Source organism: Pollachius pollachius, assembly GCF_949987615.1.
Source record: "Pollachius pollachius genome assembly, chromosome: 6".
NCBI lineage: Eukaryota > Metazoa > Chordata > Actinopteri > Gadiformes > Gadidae > Pollachius > Pollachius pollachius.
Genome location: NC_136939.1, coordinates 23,610,138 through 23,629,935, shown reverse-complemented (window position 1 = coordinate 23,629,935; position 19,798 = coordinate 23,610,138). Strand labels below are relative to the sequence as shown.

Sequence of the window (19,798 nt, the reverse complement as noted above, 5' to 3'; positions counted from 1 at the left end):
GAGAAACGTGTGGACTGGAATCAATGTCCTTCAAACCTACCTGATGGCTAAGTAGGACCCTGTTGATAGCTAAGCTGCTGTATAATGTTGCAAGAGAAACAACTTGTAAAGTTGACACTCAAAAATGAAAAATGAGTTGGCCGGCTTCTCCTTGCCAAGAGTGTCTTGGTGTCCCAGAGCAAGGCACCCTCGCCCTAACTGCTCCTGATGAGCTTGCTGTCACCCTGCGTGTCTGACTCCGTAATCGGTGTGTGAATGTGTGTGTGAGCCGCTGTAAGTTGCTCTGGATAAAAGTGTCTGCTAACTGCCCTAAATGAAAATTACACGTGACACAACTTACAGCTGTGTCGCTGAGTCACTCAGTTTATAAACATGACACTGATGTCACTTAGTTTAAATCCATTCATCACTTCAGATGTGAATGCTTTATTCAGTCAGTTGAGTGACTGTGTGTGTGTGTGTGTGTGTGTGTGTGTGTGTGTGTGTGTGTGTGTGTGTGTGTGTGTGTGTGTGTGTGTGTGTCCGAAGGCGGTTCTGTGTGGTCGGCTGTTAGGCTCCTTCCGTGTCAAACTTTAGATCTGTTCAATCAAGATTCTCAGACAGAAAACAAAGATCCATGAAAGATCCACATCACCGGCTCAGAGATCTTACGAACACATTCCGTGTCCGGTCGTCTCTGATTGGTCGAGCAGGGAAGGGATGAGAATCAACTCGAGATAATATTAGGCGAGTTTTAGATCAAGCATGCGTTGCGTTGCCTCGCATAACATAATGCATTCTGGGATAAAAAAAGTCAGAAATGCTGGTGATAACCTCCGTATGCGAGATGTCACATGACTTTAAAAACTCGCGGGAGTTCCCTCCGTCTGCTTTTCTGTGCATATGGTCTCAAATAAATGCGTACATAAGACACTTCCCTCAACATATCAAAACGTTGCCCTGGTTTGTTGGAATTACTACGTGGTATTTCCCACGTGAGAAATGATATAACTCCTTTCAAAGAGGCGTGCCCTCTCCCAAACTATGCTTGTTCAAACTACGAGAAGGGCGCCTGTGTCCGACTTTACGTGGCGGGAACTTGACGTGTTTCTGACTAGTTCCGGTGGATGTTCTCAAATCTCGTGCATGCATACGCTCAAATGCAGACGATTTGAAACACGCCTAATATGACGTACGCACCCGGCTAAGTCAAAACAATGTATTTTCAGTCTATCTATCTATCTATCTATCTATCTATCTATTTCTCTCTCTCTCTCTCTCTCCCTTTGTGTATATCTATCTATCTATCTATCTATCTATCTATCTGCCACTACAAGGGCAGGGCAAGGTCTCAGTATCCTAATGACCTTATTGACCACACCTGAGCATTAGGGTGGGGTTATAGATCCTCCTCTTATCTTACACACACACACTCCCAGTGTGCCATTGAACACAAAGGTTACACCAAACATCTTATTCAGTGGTGTTAATCGTTGATGTTATCGCCGCTATTGTTCACATCCTATTTGTTTCACCTTTCGGGAGTCATGCTGAAATGGAGGGAAGTAAAGAGATTCAGTTTCAACGTCGGCACTTGAGAGCATTCAAACGTTTCCGAACTCTCCTTTCTAACTCTCTGTTTCACTCTTGCTATCTGAACTCTCCTTCTCTCTCTCTCTCTCTCTCTCTCTCTCTCTCTCTCTCTCTCACTCCCTTTCTCTCTCTCTCTCTCATGTCTCTCTCCCCTATCTCCCTCTCTGATCTCCCAATCTCTTGCTCTTGCTCTCTCTCTTGCTCTTGCTCTCTCTCTCTCTCTCTCTCTCTCTCTCTCTCTCTCTCTCTCTCCACCTCTCTCTCTCTATCGCGCCTCTACGTCTCTTTTTCTCTCCCTCTGTCTCTCCCCCTCCCTCTCTTTACCCCTCCCCCTCTGTCTAAAACATACGAGGGCAATAACTTCACTGTTTAATCAGGAGTGGCGACAATTTCTCATGAATTCACATTGTTCACTTGAACTCAGGATCCTGGTTAAACCAATCCAAATGACCGCTTTGATTCAATAGCTTGCATAAAACTACATAAAAGAAAGTACCGATCATGACTTGTTTTGTATTATTAGTTCTGTTGTTTTTTTTTATCCACCGCCATTGCAGTTGTTTTAAGGGCATGCCTACGAAGCAAACACAATAAACAGTGAAGCCCTCGGATTAGCCTCCGCTCTGGCTCAAGCGCTGAAATACTTCTGGTCCAGTAGCTCAGAGGTCTCTCTCTCTCTCTCTCTCTCTCTCTCTCTCTCTCGCTCTAACTCTCTCTCTCTCCCCCCCCCCCCCCCCCCTCTCTCTCTCGCTCTCTTTTTCTCCCCCCTCTCTGAGTGGAAACTAGACTCTATTTATACTGAAGAAGGTCATTCCTCTCTCCCATATAGACCCAGCAGCAGGATGGGACATCCCAGGACACCCATCGCAGTCAGACACCCAAAACAGTCTGATCTGGTTTCAACACTCTTGATGTGATGATGGACTGTTGAATTATTTATCGGATGATTTGATTAGGGTCAAAAAAGTGAAAAAGGCCTGTTTTTAACTTTATTATTGAATTTGTATAATCTGGAGATATTTGAACTATTAAACAGTTTGCGATTGAAGGATAAATTGGGTACACTGTAAAAAGTATAACATGCAGTTGTTCATTTAAACTAATAACTTGAAAACAGGATAAAATTATTGATTTGATTGTGTAACTCATTCTTTTTGCATTTTGAGACACCAAGTTTGATTTAAACTGAACTAAATATACGTCCAAACGACACAAAACAAAGTTTTTGATTTCTCTCAAACTATTCTTTTTTATTCATGACCTGCAGGTAATATTTTTAGTTTGAGTCGATTTTGAATTTGAATTAAGCATTTTCGTCTAAAGACTAAGACTAAATCTAAAATAGCTGACAAAATTAACACTGCTGCGGAGTCCACGTGCCCAGGGGCCCGATATGTCATAATCCGTCTATGGGTAGCGGGCTGTGCCGCGTTCCAGGCAGGCTCTTGGCTGGGCTTTAACACGTGTTTTTCCGACCCATTACCCGCCAGTTAGCGCCAGCTACCTGGCGAGTTAGCTAGCTAATATGAGCTAGCTGACGTTTGAGTTGTAATAACGTATTTACCGGTAACGTTATGACAATGAATCGCTTGCTACGCTGAAAAAAGTATAACCGTGCTCAAATTAAAAAAAATGATGTCCAGATATCACATCTAATATATTTGACTTCACAGAACCTAAATTGAGTCGCTTGTTATGGCCTGATTATTTTATGTTGATGTAAACAATAATACTGCACTTGACCCAACCTTAAATCTTTGCCTTGATCCAAATGATTTTCTCAACATTTCAGTTGTTGAACCAAACTAATATATTTACTTTCAACTAAATTAACATGAATTAATGTTTGCATTGACACCAGTTAATTTATTTACATATAACCAAACTATAATTTTCACATTTAAAAAGTCTATATAAAAAAAGACACTTGGCCAACAGATAACTTTAAATGTATTTATTCATCTTTAACATATGAACCGTAACATATTTAACATGAGGGGAGGAGAGGGGAGGTGAGGAGGAGAATGGGAAGGAGGAGAAAGGAGCAGATGAGAGGGGAGGAGATGGTGGAGAGAAGGGAGGGGAAAGGCTGGAGAGGGGAGGAGAAGGGTGGAGAGAGGAGGAGAAAGGCTGGAGAGGGGAGGAGAAGGGAGGGGAAAGGCTGGAGAGGGGAGGAGAGGATGGAGGAGAGGGGGGAGAAGGGAGGGGAAAGGCTGGAGAGGGGAGGAGAAAGGTGGAGAGGGGAGAGGGGAACAGAGGAAAGGATGCAGAGGATGAGAGGCGGGAGAGAAGAGGATAGAGAGAGCAGGACAGAGCCATGAGGGCAGGATGCTATGTTTTCTAAAAACCAACATACTGGTATACTGCTTTATCACCCTCTGGCGACTGGAATCTCCCTGTCCAGATGCCATCTTGATAAAGACTGCCCTTAAAAGGGCAGTCTTTATCAAGGTGCCATCTGAATCTGCTGCAATGTTTTCAGCACTGATATAAACTGTAATGATCTTTAAGAAATGCAAGTCAAGTAAAAAATAGATTGCCTACCAAGCAAATGAACCAGGACAAACACACACATGGTAGTAGGCCTAAACCCTATCAAATCTGAACTGTAATTAAATTAAATTAAATATTGCTTTCTGGAAGCAGTGTTGACCCTCAAACGACTAAATTCAAAACATTCACTCAAAGCCCAACAATATAACATAGTCTTAAATGGCTACAGCACCCGTGGCTAGGTGCAACTTAGTGCCGCTGAGGTTCTCCCCCTCGTAAAGTGCTGGCTAGCAGCTTAATACACAGACACACAAGCACAGATGTGAAGAACAAAGAACAGTGGCTAGCTCTTCAACAACACATGCTTCCACATGACAATCATTATCTCACAAAACCGGATTAATTGTTTTTAGACTAAGTGGCACAGAGACAGTTCCAATAAGATGTTGTAGTTCCTCAAGCAATTCGTTGACAGCTGTACTGGAGACTAAGTATGTATTTTCCAATTTAAGTAAAAGTGAAGCTAATTTCAGTTCAAATTCCTTTTCTAAATCTCTAGACTCTTCAGTAATTGGCTCATCCAGCTGTACTTCTTCATTCAGGTCAGAGTTCAATGAGTCAGAAGGATTGGAACTGAGTGATGATGTGACAATTATTCCACTTTTAAAGTCATTAACGGAGCATGACTGATGTTTTCTCCATTTATGGGTCCGGAAACTGCTGTATATGTTTGTTTTGTATGAACAACCATCAAACATACAAGAGACTTGTTCATTTTTTTTTCAAATGTTGATTGATATGAAGAAGAAAATCATACTCTGTGGAAAGCTGATGGGTGTCATAAATGTAGCACTTGAATGAAGAGACCTTTTGTGTGGACTCCTGAGAAGGATGATTCCTAGTAATATGTTTTTGTAGACCATTCCATGTCTTGGACGAACAGGGGCAATTTGCATGGATGCATGGGTAAGGACGGCGCCTACCTTGAAGTCTATGGTCAATGTGGTAATGTTTCAGTAGCTCAGATCGCTCTGAAAATGACAGGCTGCAGTCTTTGCATTTCCACACCTGAGAAAACAAAGGAAGTAATAGTAAATTCCCTACATACACCGATCTGTGTTGGTTCAATCAACAGAACTAAAAAAAATAAGTAGTCCATCTGCTGCTATGAAAATGTGTAAATGAGGGAGGGTCTAATATTCAAGGGTGATTTGTGAAATGGTTAAAAAAGGCAATGTGCAGTGTAGATGCAAGATATTAGCTGTTCAGGTTGGATGAAGATATAGGCTACAGCCAGGGAACTGAAGAGAGCGACCACGTGTTTCTGAAAGCATACAAAATAAAACAAACAATTACTACTCGCTGAGGACCACATAATACAACACCAATAAATAAACATTTCTGGGTGGAGAGCGAGAGAGTTTGTGTTTTCTCTCCACCCAATGACAGACCTCAGTTGAAGATACTACGTGCAGCAGAGTATGTGGGCTACTAGCCACAATAGCTGCCCTGGATGTTTAGCCTGGTAGAGTTTATGCCACTAAACATGATGCAGTATGTATTAAATCCTAATGGTTGTGAAAATAAATGTCTCTCTTCAGACATTTAAAGAGAAACAATGTGAAGGATAGTAAATGATAATCATCTTCAGATGGTCCAGATAACATCAAACTCACACTATTCCTATAATAAAGGTTATATATTTCGCTCCACTTTTTAATCTAATTTCTCAAATAAGAACAAATATTAAATAACGATTATTGGAATCAAAATTATTACAATACATTGAGATGGTCCATTGGGCACCTCAAGCAAAGTTAGAAAGCTATTCTTATAATTGTATATATATTCTAACTTTGACCCTTCTTCTGATGACCTTACGTTCTTGCTCAAGTTTATGGTCGTGCATACTTTTACAAAGCATAACCATTGCATCAGTTATGCTGTAGCTCTATCTTGTGGCCATTCAACGTACAGCATCTTTGTTTTTCCGCATTCCCTTTTCATCTTTTGTTGAAGTTATCGCTTAATTTAATCTGCATCAAAAATATTCATTATTTAATCATTATGTAACCTTTCTGTGATACCATTATTTCTTCGATTATTCAAAAAATGACAGCAAACCAAAAAGGTAATATATATATATTTATACCACGGTCTGGGGATTGTCTGTTTAGCCTTCAAAACGAGTGGTGGTAAATTGTGAAAAGTGCATTAAACTGTAATCAGAAAACGCGGTTATATGCTATGGACCCTATAGTATCTGTGGTATAAAGGCTGGGACGAATTTCAAATTATAAATATAACCGCAAGCGGTGATTAACAGGGTCCGAGCTAAATTAAAAGTCAAGAACACACTAATGGAAGATATATAAATATAACATATAATTGTCATATTTAAGGAAAGATGTTCCACTTATAAACCTGAACTGCATCCTCATACACATGGTCAAAATGTCTATTGATAAGCACACAACATCCAGAAAACTCAAAGCATATACCTGAAAAATCTTTGAAATTCTGGGGAAATTAAACATTTGTATATTTCATAATACAACATTTCATAATTCTTTTTAAATAGCGCCACCTTTGGTTGCAGTACCACAATTTGGGTTTATGGGTAGTAAGGGGTATTGGTATCCACCTAATAATAGTCGTATGTTTTTTTATACAATTACAAAATGGTCATATAAGAAAAATGGGCTAACTGCTCCAACTTTATTGGCCAATATATTCCTCAAATGGAACTAAATAAAACAAATTCTGTTCGATGATTTTTGTGAGGCTTGGTCTAAAAATTTTATGTGGCGATTTTGGTGAATTTTTGATTATCTTTGTAGCCTGTGAATCTTTTTATCATGTTTAGCTTTAATATGAAATTGTGAGAAAAGGTAACATTTCTAGGGCATAAGATAAGACCCAGGGTTTTATAAATGCATCTGATTCTAGAGATTAATATTCTGAAAGAATTTTGAGCCCAGGTCAATCTGGTAAGGAGAAATAAGATTAATTCATGATTTTTTACAATAGCGCCACCTTTGGGTGCAGTACCACCAAATTTCAGTAGTGGGGGTTATTGGTAACCATACCTGAACATTTCAAGACTTTTCGACTTACGGTATAGGCTGCAGTATGACTTTTACAGAATTTGAGGGGAAAAAAACGTTACAGAAACAATAGGGGACCAAGCATCTTCGCTGCTCGGACCCCTAAATATATACACTTTCTGTTGAAAGTATACACCGTCGCGATTCCCATTGAAGCAAATGGCGCGGTGATTCGGTCTTCAAAACGAGAACTGGTCAATTGTGAAAAATAAATTAAACTGTAATCAGACAACGCGGTTATATGCTATAGACCCTAGAGTATCTGTGGTATAAAGGCTGGGACGAATTTTGAATTATAAATATGTACAATGCATAACATGGCGCATAGCTGAGCGGACGCTCGCAGAAAGGCAGCTTGACAACCACGGAGCCGGCTCGGAGCACTCGAACGCCCCATGGACACGCGAACCGCCCATGCGCGTTGGACCCTTCAAGTCAGGTCACGGACACCAGCGTTGCCTCCTCAATTAGAGTCTGCTACGGAACATTTCAATAAGTGAGAAACATGTTTCGGAGAAAGTTGACAGCGCTTGATTATCACAACCCCGGTGGCTTCGACTGCAAAGGTAACACTACGTGTGTCTTGATTTAGTTTTAAGTTTTGATTGCCGGCTAGCTAGACAGCAGCTAGCCGGACAGAGAGACAGCAGCTAACCGGCTAGCTGCTTTCACGTCAACATCAACATTAGCGTTAGCTTCACCGGCTAGTGAGTGCAAGTGTCAACATGGATGGTGGCCAATGTTGCTGATGTATAATATGATCTCTACAATCAAGCTACAAATATAAACAAACACCCACTGCAACATATTCCACCTGGTTAATACTAATAATCAGTAATTGTTCATTCATATTAATAGTTAATACTAACGTGGTTAACTGTAGTGTGTGTGTGTGTGTGTGTGTGTGTGTGTGTGTGTGTGTGTGTGTGTGTGTGTGTGTGTGTGTGTGTGTGTGTGTGTGTGTGTGTGTGGAGCCTGGTTTGTTTTAATGTGATCAACTGTCATTCCAGATGAACTCTTGGGTGTTTAACATAGTGTATATGTTTATATATATATGTATCTATGTATTTGTATATATGGTGGTATTTATTTGATTTTATATTAGATATTAGATATTGGATGTATGGTTAATACCATAATAAAGATAACTAGACAATATTATAAGATAAATACGTAATTGTTCATGAATTTAAACTATTGATAACTAATTTATATGGAATTGATATAAGGAATTGAATATCAGTAATTAGGAAGCTGATAACCCATTATGGATAACTATTTGGGGAGAAGGGGTGAGATTAAATACATTTTTCTTATTTTCACCCCTTTTTGAAAGGGTAAAGCAAGTAAACAATAAGTCATTAATATTCATGAAGTAATAAACATGAAGTAATAACATTGAGTATTAAACAGTATATAATAACAATAAGTTATAAACATTAAGTTATACACAGTAAGTAATAACAATAAGTTATAAACATTAAGTAATACACAGTAAGTAATAACAATAAGTTATAAACAAGTATAAACAATAAGTAATGAACAATTAGTTAAAAACAGTCAGTAATAAACATGAAGTAATAACCATAAGTTACAGTCATAACATTATGCAATAAACAGCAAGCAATAACAGTAAGTAATAAACAATAAGAAATAACAGTAAGTGATAAACAGTGAGTAGATATCTCTCTGAGCGTGTGGTTTAGTCTGCTGACCACTGATTGGTCAACGAGCAACAGGTGTGCAGCCTCCCCGGCCCCAGAGTCCAATCAGACTCCGACCAGGTGAGGCTGCTGAGACCAGACAGCATCAACATGTGACTGCTGCTGCTGGCGAGAGAGTTACTGGAGCTTTGTGGGAAAACTATTATATTCAACAGGTTATTTTCATTTGCGGTCTTCATTGTTTGTAAATATTACTTCATTGTAACTTTCCACTTGTTTCATCATTTTATTTTATTGTTCATTATTGCTTATCTTTTACTTTTTCTTTACTTGTTGGAAATAAAAATATTTTCAATTCATGTTGGTTCATTTGCATCATGTTAATGTTAATGTTAAATGTCAATATAATGTTAAAACGGGTCACAATCAAACAGTCATTGAGATCAATCTATTTATTTTGGTATTAGATGAGACAGAGTACAGGAACTGCATCGTCTGGCTAGAGGACCAGAAGATCCGGCACTACAAGATCGAAGACCGGGGAAACTTGAGGAACATCCCCGGGTCAGAGTGGCCTGCAGCCTTCCAGAAGGTGAGGTGATCCCCCTCTACTGGACGGCTGGGATAGGGTAGGACCACTGGTCTGTGTTGGACCTACGTGGATGGACCTATGTGTTATGATGTCATGCAGTCCTATACAGTATACTACAACAACATGTTATGATGTAATGCAGTACTCCACATTATACTACATGTTGTTATGATGTCATGCAGTACTTTACATTATACTGCAACAACATGTTGATGTCGTGCAGGACTTTACAATATATGTTTTTCAGTACTATAAATTATACTGCATGTTATTATGATGTATTTCAGTACTTTACATTATATTATGTTACTAGGATGCATTGCAGTCCTATACATTATACTGCATTTACATGTTATTGGGATGTATTGCATCATAATAACATGCATGATATTGCAGTACTACACATTATACCACATGTTATAATGATCCATTGCGTTCCTATGCATTATGCCTCAACAACATGTTAATTATAATGTGTTGCGGCGCTGTACATTATACTTCATCACGTCACTTTGAGGTATTGAACTATGCATTTGAGCACATGTTGTACTCCGTGATGTCCTGCAGTACCTCCAGGATGTAAGCAGTCCCTTCGGCGAGGCGGAGCGGCAGGAGGCTCTGGATTGGCTGCTGGGTCTGGCCGTGCGCTACGAGTACGGAGACAACGGTGTGGACACAGGAGGGGCCTTCACAATGGCTAGGGTTAACCCAGTGATCGTCAGTGCTCCACTTGGTTCTGTCAACATCCTTACTGTACCGACAGCTAGGGCTCAACTATTTGGGGAAATAATCGAATCTTTTTAAAGTTCCGTATGTTCTGTATTATTCACTAAACAAGCAATGAATCCAACTGTAGTATGACCAACACAACACTGGAGGCAGTTAACGTACGAAGGGCTCTTTCCTTTAGTCCAGGTCTATGTGTTGAGATGAATTGATGCATGAATTGATAGTATAACATCTTTATTTAATTAGAGAGAGAGAGTGATTGCTGTGTCAATGTTATACTACTTGTTGTTGTCGTTCTTGCTTCTCTTCTGACAAATGTACTTATTGTAAGTCGCTTTGGATAAAAGCATCTGCAAAATGTAAATGTACTAGTATCCTTTAGCGAAAGCTAAACCTGCAGAATAGCTTTTCCAATGCAGATATTTACTTATTATTATTATTATTATTATTATTATTATTAACTTCTTAAAAAGGATAAGAACCCCGAACGTTCCTCAAGAAGAGAAATGTCACTATCCATGGTAGTTTGAAACTGGCTTTTGCCCGGTCCCATTGGCTTCCCTAATAGACAGGTGCAGCAAGGGTGTTCATGTTGTGTTTGGCTCCTCCTAGTGGACAAGTACAAGAAATGCCCGCCTCTCTCCACCTCCAGTGACAAGCCGGTGGACCCACTGGTCAACCTAGACAGTAGGTTACCTCTCTTCCTTATGCTGTTATGGTTACCCTCGGATAGCAGGCCTATTGATTTTAGTGTAGCATTTTAAATAGATGCATTATTCGTGTTAGCATCACGTGTGTGTGTGTGCTTATTACTTGTATATTACTTTGCTTCAATCCATTACTGCTTGAGTAACACCATTGGGTGTTGATTGCCTCAACTGGTCTGGTCTTGCTTGTTCTACTCGGTCTAGTAAAGTATGTGTACCATGTGTACCATGATCTGGTGTGTGTACCATGATCTAGTGTGTTTTAACCATGATCTGGTGTGTGTGTGTGGGGGGGGGTTGTACCATGAGCTTGTGTGTGTGTGTACCATGATCTGGTGTGTGTGTGTGTGTGTACCATGATCTGGTGTGTGTGTGTGTGTGTGTGTGTACCATGATCTGGTGTGTGTGTACCATGATCTGGTGTGTGTGTACCATGATCTGGTGTGTGTGTGCCTAATTGCAGCATTTTGAATAGATGCATCAATAATGTTAGCATCACGTGCTAGTTTTCAAGCTGTGTGTGTGTGTCTCTCAGGTAGCTCCCCTGACTTTAAGGCTGGGGTGACCGCTCTCGCCAACATCCTGAAGATCCAGCGACACGACGACTACCTGGTCATGCTCAAGGTAGGGAACCACATCCACTGCATAGAAGGGTGTCTTCTTCTGCGCATCGGTCCCTGGTCATATGGTGTTGCGTTGAAAATGTTACAAAATGGCGACTGTAGAAAGAAGGCTATAATTCAGCGCAATGGCCTTCATGTCGCAATCGTTGTTGTTGTTGCCAAGGTGACAACTCATTAACCACAAGAACCCCCCCCCCTTCCCCATGCTTTATCCGTAATTCTATTCAATTGACAAGCCTTTCTCTTCGTCAACAGTTCGCACATTTAATGCCAGATAACATAAAGGCCCAGACTTATTTGAAGGGCATAGACCCCAGTACCAAGACACAGTTAAAATCCAATAAAACATAGGCTCTCACTCATTCAAGTGTTTTTAGAACTGAAAAGCTGAATAAAAGATTTGTGTATTCAACATATTCACATTGACTAGCGTTCTGCGTCGATATCCCTTACATCGTAGCAGTCCTGAAACAGACAAGTGAAAGTAAAAATGTGTATACATTATTTATGCATTATTTATAGAATGCATCTTCATTTAGAAATATCAATGCTGGTAATATTGCGGTAATATTGCAATTTGTCATTTCCCACAACGCTGCCTTAATCTAGCTAATAAGTTATAAACAGTCAGTAATAAACATGAAGTAATAACCATAAGTTACATACATTAAATAATAATATATCAGTCAGTCATAACAGTAAGCAATAACAGTTAGTGAACAGTAGGTAGAGCTCTCTCTCAGTGTGTGGTTCAACCTGCTGACCACTGATTGGTCAACGAGCAACAGGTGTGCAGCCTCCCGGCCCCAGAGTCCAATCAGACTCAGACCAGGTGAGGCTGCCGAGACCAGACAGCATCAACATGTGACTGCTGCTGCTGGCGAGAGAGTTACTGGAGCTTTGTGGGAAAACTAATATATATAGTGTGTGTGTTTGTGCAGGCCATTAGAATACTCATTGAAGAGAGGTTGTCTCCGGAAGCAGTCGCCAAATCCAGCCGAAAGAAAGAGGTACAACTCTGTAACCCTAACTGTCTCTCTGTAACCCTAACTGTCTCTCTGTAACCCTAACTCTCTCTCTAACCCTAATCCTGTCTCTCTAAACCGGTCTCTCTCACCCTAATCCTGTCTCTTTCTAACCCTAACCCTGTATCTCCATAACCCTGTCTCTCTAACCCTAGTCTTTGGTAGTTATGATCCCATGAGTTTTTTCACCAAATTCATCCTGACAGTAAGGTAACTTTAAGGTAACTGTTATTAGAACAGTTCTAAGGCTGTCTGATATTCATCCCGACAGTAAGGTAACTTTAAGGTAACTGTTATTAGAACAGTTCTAAGGCTGTCTGATATTCATCCCGACAGTAAGGTAACTTTAAGGTAACTGTTATTAGAACAGTTCTAAGGCTGTCTGATATTCATCCCGACAGTAAGGTAACTTTAAGGTAACTGTTATTAGAACAGTTCTAAGGCTGTCTGATATTCATCCCGACAGTAAGGTAACTTTAAGGTAACTGTTATTAGAACAGTTCTAAGGCTGTCTGATATTCATCCCGACAGTAAGGTAACTTTAAGGTAACTGTTATTAGAACAGTTCTAAGGCTGTCTGATATTCATCCCGACAGTAAGATAACTTTAAGGTAACTGTTATTAGAACAGTTCTAAGGCTGTCTGATATTCATCCCGACAGTAAGGTAACTTTAAGGTAACTGTTATTAGAACAGTTCTAAGGCTGTCTGATATTCATCCTGACAGTAAGATAACTTTAAGGTAACTTATTAGAACAGTTCTAAGGCTGTCTGATATTCATCCCGACAGTAAGATAACTTTAAGGTAACTGTTATTAGAACAGTTCTAAGGCTGTCTGATATTCATCCCGACAGTAAGATAACTTTAAGGTAACTGTTATTAGAGCAGTTCTAAGGCTGTCTGATATTCATCCCGACAGTAAGGTAACTTTAAGGTAACTGTTATTAGAACAGTTCTAAGGCTGTCTGATATTCATCCCGACAGTAAGATAACTTTAAGGTAACTTATTAGAACAGTTCTAAGGCTGTCTGATATTCATCCCGACAGTAAGATAACTTTAAGGTAACTGTTATAAGAACAGTTCTAAGGCTGTCTGATATTCATCCCGACAGTAAGATAACTTTAAGGTAACTGTTATTAGAGCAGTTCTAAGGCTGCCTGATATTTCTTCCCTCCCAGGGACTCCCAGTGGCGTTGGACAAACACGTTCTGGGCTTCGATACCGGAGGTGAGTGGTGAAGATTATAGATGAGTTATAACAAAACATTTGATTAGACAACATTATATATTAGTTTCTCGATACAGATATATATCTATCTTTTCTGACCACAATGGGTCTCACAAGCTAGTTAGCTTGTTGCTTAAAGCTGCAGTAGGTAATATTCAATTTAAAAAGTAAAAACACCTTTAACTTGAATGTTGCCTACTGCAGCTTTAAGCAACAAGCTAGTTAGCTTGTTATCACCGACAAGTCATTGCGTTCTGTATATAATGTAGATATAGGCTATAGGGCTGTAACGATGCACCAACTCACGATTCGGTTTGTATCACGATTTTTGACCAACGGTTCGATACATCCCAAAAAATGTTTTTTTATTTAAACAACACTTGTATAACAATTAACTTAATGTAACATTTAATAACAAATGCGTCACATGACTGAAGGTCTTCCCATGACGCGCAGTTTGAGGATGCTTGCAGGTAGGCAAAAAAACTAGTTTTGTGATTTAGGCTTACGTATTTTAAAATATTAATGTCAAATAAATAATAGTAATTGGAATAGTTTGGTAGCACTAACCAGCGTTCCCGCTATAAAAAAAACTGCCGGTCAAAGTGACCTGCATAGGTTTCGTTTTCCGGACATTTTGATGATATGCCGGTCAAATGTCCTATTATCGCTTCTTATAAATATATATTTCTTGATATTGCTTTTATACAACAAGCACCATTTATTAATTAACAGTAATAAGAAACAACAGATTATGATTTGTTTATTTAATGATTTATTTGGCTCCGCCAACACAAATAGATGCTGGACTGGGACTGAACTGTTGCCAAGCAAAACATAAAGACACTAGCTATCTAATGCCCCTTTTCCACCGGCGGGTACGCTTCGGACCCAGCACGCCTCAGCTCAGTAGTGAGGTCGCGGTATAGCCCAGCTCAGTTACGGCTCGCGTTTCCACCGCCGACGGTACCCTTATGGTAGAGCGGGGTTTAAGCCGGATGGCGATGCGGCACAGTGTAGCAGCCCGACACAGTGTAGCCCGCAAATAATTTACGGAATGGAAAAAGAAACACGGCACAATGAGCAACAATGTAGGAAGTCCAAGAAGGACGGCAAACTTTTGCGCAACAACATCTTCAATAAACTAAGCTTTCGCCATTATCCAGAAATACGTCACGGGTAATGTGTTTGTTTGTTATTATCCCCCCGTCGCACGGAAGTGCGATTCTGTCGACCTATCAACGGACGGTGTGTGTAGCTCGAACTTGCCGGCACACTTTCAGGCACCTCAGTACCCCAACGGAGGAGTACTGCGAGACGAGCACGGCTCAGTCCGGGTCAAGCCCACTTTTTGCGGTGGAAACGCGACCCGTGCCACACCTTTGCAGACTGAACCACTCTGGCTCAGTCTACATAAAGGCCGTTATTAACGGCCTTTATGAAGCTTATGGCGCATTTCCACCAGAGGAAAGGCCGTTAATAACCTTAACGTTATAAGGACACCTGTAAAGCGGAGTGATACACGTATAGTTAAAAGTCACAGTGCTGTTATACTCTATAGTTTACAGGACTCGGAACGCCTCTTATCCAATCAAATTACTTGGTCGGAACAAACTGTTGTATAATGCGCTTTGTATGCAGCGGAGTCCAAGAAAAAAAATCCCTTTGGGACATTTAAGTATATATCATCATCATCATCATCATCATCATCATCATCATCATCATCATCATCACCCCCTCTCTCCCCCCAAACAGACGCCACCCTGAACGAGGCGGCCCTCATCCTGCGCCTGCTGCACGTGGAGGAGCTCCGGGAGCTCCAGACCCGCATCAACGAGGCGCTGGTGGCCGTCCAGGCCATCATCGCAGACCCCAAGACAGACCACCGCCTGGGCAAGGTCGGGAGATGAGGGTTTAGGGAAGAAGGGAGAGGGTGACCCTAACCCAGGGAGAGGGTGAAGAAGTGGACGATGTGTAGACTGCTTCGGAGATCGCCTTTCCCCGTTTTTTTTTTGCTTTTTCTCGCTCGGTTTGGGTTCTGCGTTTTTTTGGGGGGAAATGCGGAAAAAAAAACTAGCTTAGCGCTAGCATTGTTTTAGTAGGGGAAACTCTTTAAATCTAAACACATTTTAATTTCGATTTTGACACACACACACACACACATACACACTTACTTATTGGACGGTCCAAGTTAATTCAACAACTTTCGTCTTTTTTCATTTTTTATTGTGGGCTTGAACCTCTGAAGACTATTTCCCGACCGGGCTGTGAACGTTGTTTCTCCAGAGACCAGATTTTTTTTGGATAGGGCTTTAATAAAGTCATGATTTCAAGTGGAAAGCAATGGTGAAATTAAGTGATTGAAAGCCTTGTGTGTTTCTTGAGTGGAAAATGTGTGTTAGTTCAGTGTCGTGTGTAGCCAATGTGTTCCTATTGAGTTGAGCATTGAAGCTATGCTACCTCTCATCAACCTTGTGTCAAAACTAACCTAGCATTGACGTTACCTAGGTTTGAAGCCAACCTAGCATTGATGCTACCTAGCGTCAACCCTACCAAGCTAACCTAGCACTGAAGCTATCCTAGGCGTAGAGCTGCTTGCGTTCTCCTCTTGAAGAGCGACCAATCAGATGAAAGTTTAAAATCATTAATCAAAGTAAAAACTATGCAACTGAAATTTACTAATTCACGATTAAACTCAATTGGTGCAACCAGCTAATTGATTTAAACCAACATAAATCACCCAAATGAAAGCTGTTAAAGAAAGACCTATTTATAATTTCAAAGGTAGGATGACAACATGAATCAGACACAGAAGTAATTTAAAGCTTTATTGCATATGCTGTTAAACAATTTCCTCTGGGACTAATATGCAAGTAACAAAGGATTTGAAAGAGAAGATCATAATACAAAAAAGATTAAAATAAGTAGAAATTGGGGTCTTACAATTCTAGGTTAAATCGTAACTTTACTTGCTCCCGGTGAACATTGCGTTGTAAGAACGGTCAATCCCGAATATTTGATGCGATGTTACACTATCTCACTGTACTGCCACAATTAACATTTCAAGATTTAAACTGCGTTGAGAAAGAGCTCAAAGTCAAACTAGAGACCCAATCAGAGTCGAGAGTGCGACGCAAGGACCCACCCCCTGATTGGTCTGGTTGAAGAATCAAGCTTAGGACGAATCAACAGCGTCCGCCTTGTCGTCGTGGGTTACCGGAATGCTGCGCTCACGGTTGCGGCATGGTTCGCCGTCGCGGCCTAGCTTGTGGGCGTGGAGGGTTAGCAGCCCGTCGCCCGACAGCGTGCAGGTGAGAGTGGGCGGGGCCACGTCGGAGGGGAGGCGGTACCGACGCTGGAACTCCCGCGAGACGTAGCCGTGGTCGTCCTGGCAACGGGTGAAGAGAGCGAGAGGAACGACTTTTTAGGACACTTCGGATAGCCACATATTTGCAATTAGAAATTTGTTTTTTAATTTAAAAAATATAAATTTGTTCTGTACAGTATAGTCCGGGTACAGGGTGTCTGTGGCAATGCCCAGGGATAATTATTCAACCAATCATTTACATTTAGGGCATTTAGCAGACGCTTTTATCCAAAGCAACCGACAATAAGTCCATTTGTCAGAATGGATTTATTGTGTAATCCCGCTCCATTGGACTACTAAATCGCAGAAATGTAAATTAGATGTAACTGAATCATCAGAATCAACGTTGGCCTCTAGGTAAAGAACAGCCTTTTTAAAGAAGCTGTTGGGCGTTTTGTCTTGTTTTCATGAAATTCTGCCACTATTCTGTCTCGTCTTAGCCCTGACGTATAATTTGAATCAAGAAAATTGACTTTATGAACCTGGTCGCCTGACATGGCCGACACTTACCCTTACAGCTGCCTTTTTTTTTTTTTTTTTAAGGATTCTTGTTATGGACCAATGGGGGTCACGTTTTTGTTTTATTTTAAGAAATTCAGACTTTGGCGTTGTGAACCTGGAACTTTGGTTCAACGTTGCTTGTCTACCTGTCTTTCCTCGTGTTTCCCCCGGACCTCCACGTAGCCGTCGGCTACCGAGACCTGGACCTCCTCCGGGGAGAAGTGTCTGACGTCCAGGTAGACGGTGAACCGGTCCTGGTCGGAGCGCACCTGGTAGGTACGGAAGAGAAACGCGTTTGAGCGGACTGGAGGGGTTTATTTGATATATAGGGTACATAACTGGAGCATGAGGAAGGGACCTATACCCCTAAGGTCCTAGATTCCTCAGTTTTACATATGGGCTCTCTCAGGGTCCTATGTCCCCCGGCTCTTTATGACATAATGGGAACCTGTGAACATAGGATTCTGAACATAGGGCCGTGAGAACCTAGGATCTTGGGAACATGAGGTCCTGGGAACATGGATATGCTCCTGACTGGAGTATAGGAATGATATTTTGTGTATTGAACCATACTTTCGTAATTTCAATCTGCTTTTTGTTCAAAACGAATTTCAGAAATTATCCATACAAGGCAGAATAAATGGGTTTTAAGGTTTAAAAACCTGTACAATCAGGGGCGGTTCTGGGGGGGGGGGGGCAGCAGGGGCCAGTGCCCCCGTAAAACTGAGCTCGTACCTCCCAGTGCCGCCCCACTGAGGGGTGGTGTGTTTTTGAATGCCGTTACTTAGTACTAAACTAAATATTTTGCATCCCGGGTTCAATGTGGCCCTCCAACTAAACAACTGGCCCCAGTCTGGCCCCCCTCCATGAAAATTGGTCTAGAACCGCCCCTGTGTACAATACAGTTCAGACATTTGCGTTACTGCAAGCCGTTTTGAAAATCTGCCTCTTCTGACAACAAAATGGGCGTCTCCACCTAGATGTATGATCTACCAGCCTACCCAGTGGACTGTAGCAAACGTTGCTCATCTTTTCGTCATACATCTACGCCCACTTGTGATGTCAAAACGGCTTTTAAAAGCTAATCACACTCAAATAATAATATGTCACCTTTAAATAAATTCATAATAATAATAATTACCTCGGAGATGCCGGAGTAGCCGGAGTCCAGCAGGTGGCGGTAGAACGCCGGTCTGTAGTACGGACTGACCACAGGCGTTGGAAAGTCATACATGCCCTCTCCGAAAAACTGTCCGAAGAGGCGGGCATCGTTACCGGGGTAACTGCGTCGGAACCACGGTGATTGAACAGGGATATCCATAATAACGTCCGGGGGGGGGGCGACGGAACTCAAACTCACACCCTTTTTCAGGTTCGAATCGGGCGCTAGTTACGCGCGTAAGTGCTAGCCAAAGTAGCTGCTATCCAAAGATGCTGCTATCAAAAGTGGCTTCTAGCTAAAGTGGCTGCTATCCAAATTGGCTGCTAGCTAAAGTTTCTGCTAGCTAAAGCAGCTAGCTGCGGTAAGCTAGTCAAAACGGCGCAAAACAAAACACTGCTTCGGTGAGGGGATGACCGACCCTCTGCGATCGGAGTCTTTATATACATGAGAAGTAGAAAGAGATGGCTTAGTGTGGGATCCCACCGGAATTACATTATGTCATGCGTGGTCTCGCCCTGTCAGCACAAACACCCCCCATGGTGGTGTGGGGGGGTTGAGGGTAGCATGCCGGAGCTATTCATCCGTTAGAAAGGCCACTTGGGTGGGGCGCATGGTACAGCAGGCCGCCGGCATGCAGAAGCAGCATAATATTTGGCATAATATTGAAGAAAAATACCACTGTAGAGAAGATGGTGGTTGTTCAATGTCCCCCCCCCCATGTAAATTCTGCTCTGTCAGCGGCTGTTTTAAATCCTCATCAAACAGTGACTGCTCATCCCTCTACAACTTCAGATTTGCCAGACATTTTTGTTTAATCTTGTCATCTATGTACCTTGCATATAGGTGATGAGTGTCTCTCTCTCTCTCTGTCTCTCTCTCTCTCTCTCTCTCTTTCTCTCTCTCTCTCTCTCTTTCTCTCTCGTGTGAGTTTGCTTACTGTAACCTATGCTTATTGACTCATCTAAAGAGGGTGTTACAACTTATCCCATGGTGTTTTACAAGGGGGTGTTACAATATACCCCCATGGT

At 41.4% G+C, this 19,798-nt stretch overlaps 2 protein-coding genes across 2 annotated transcripts; one reads left to right on the top strand and one right to left on the bottom strand.

The window, feature by feature from the left end:
• Positions 1-7,600: 7,600 nt before the first annotated feature.
• Positions 7,601-16,096, top strand: rtraf (RNA transcription, translation and transport factor). Its single transcript, XM_079738251.1, has 8 exons — positions 7,601-7,738; positions 9,304-9,428; positions 9,996-10,095; positions 10,770-10,848; positions 11,404-11,488; positions 12,429-12,497; positions 13,692-13,740; positions 15,496-16,096. Exons 1-8 carry the CDS (start codon positions 7,678-7,680, stop codon positions 15,648-15,650), a joined length of 723 nt encoding a protein of 240 aa, XP_079594377.1. The 5' UTR covers positions 7,601-7,677; the 3' UTR covers positions 15,651-16,096.
• An 819-nt stretch (positions 16,097-16,915) lies between these two features.
• On the bottom strand, positions 16,916-18,929 carry cryaa (crystallin, alpha A; the record flags this gene model as incomplete). The annotated part of the gene is made up of 3 exons (XM_079737757.1): positions 16,916-17,128; positions 17,755-17,877; positions 18,750-18,929. 3 exons carry the CDS (start codon positions 18,927-18,929, stop codon positions 16,916-16,918), a joined length of 516 nt encoding a protein of 171 aa, XP_079593883.1.
• Between the last annotated feature and the right edge of the window lie 869 nt (positions 18,930-19,798).

Coding starts and splice junctions, on each gene's coding strand:
- rtraf (XM_079738251.1), top strand. CDS start 7,678: ATGTTTCGGAGAAAGTTGACAGCGCTTGATTATCACAACCCCGGTGGC. Junction 7,739..9,303: donor CGGTGGCTTCGACTGCAAAG/GTAACACTACGT, acceptor TTTTGGTATTAG/ATGAGACAGAGTACAGGAAC. Junction 13,741..15,495: donor TCTGGGCTTCGATACCGGAG/GTGAGTGGTGAA, acceptor CCCCCCAAACAG/ACGCCACCCTGAACGAGGCG.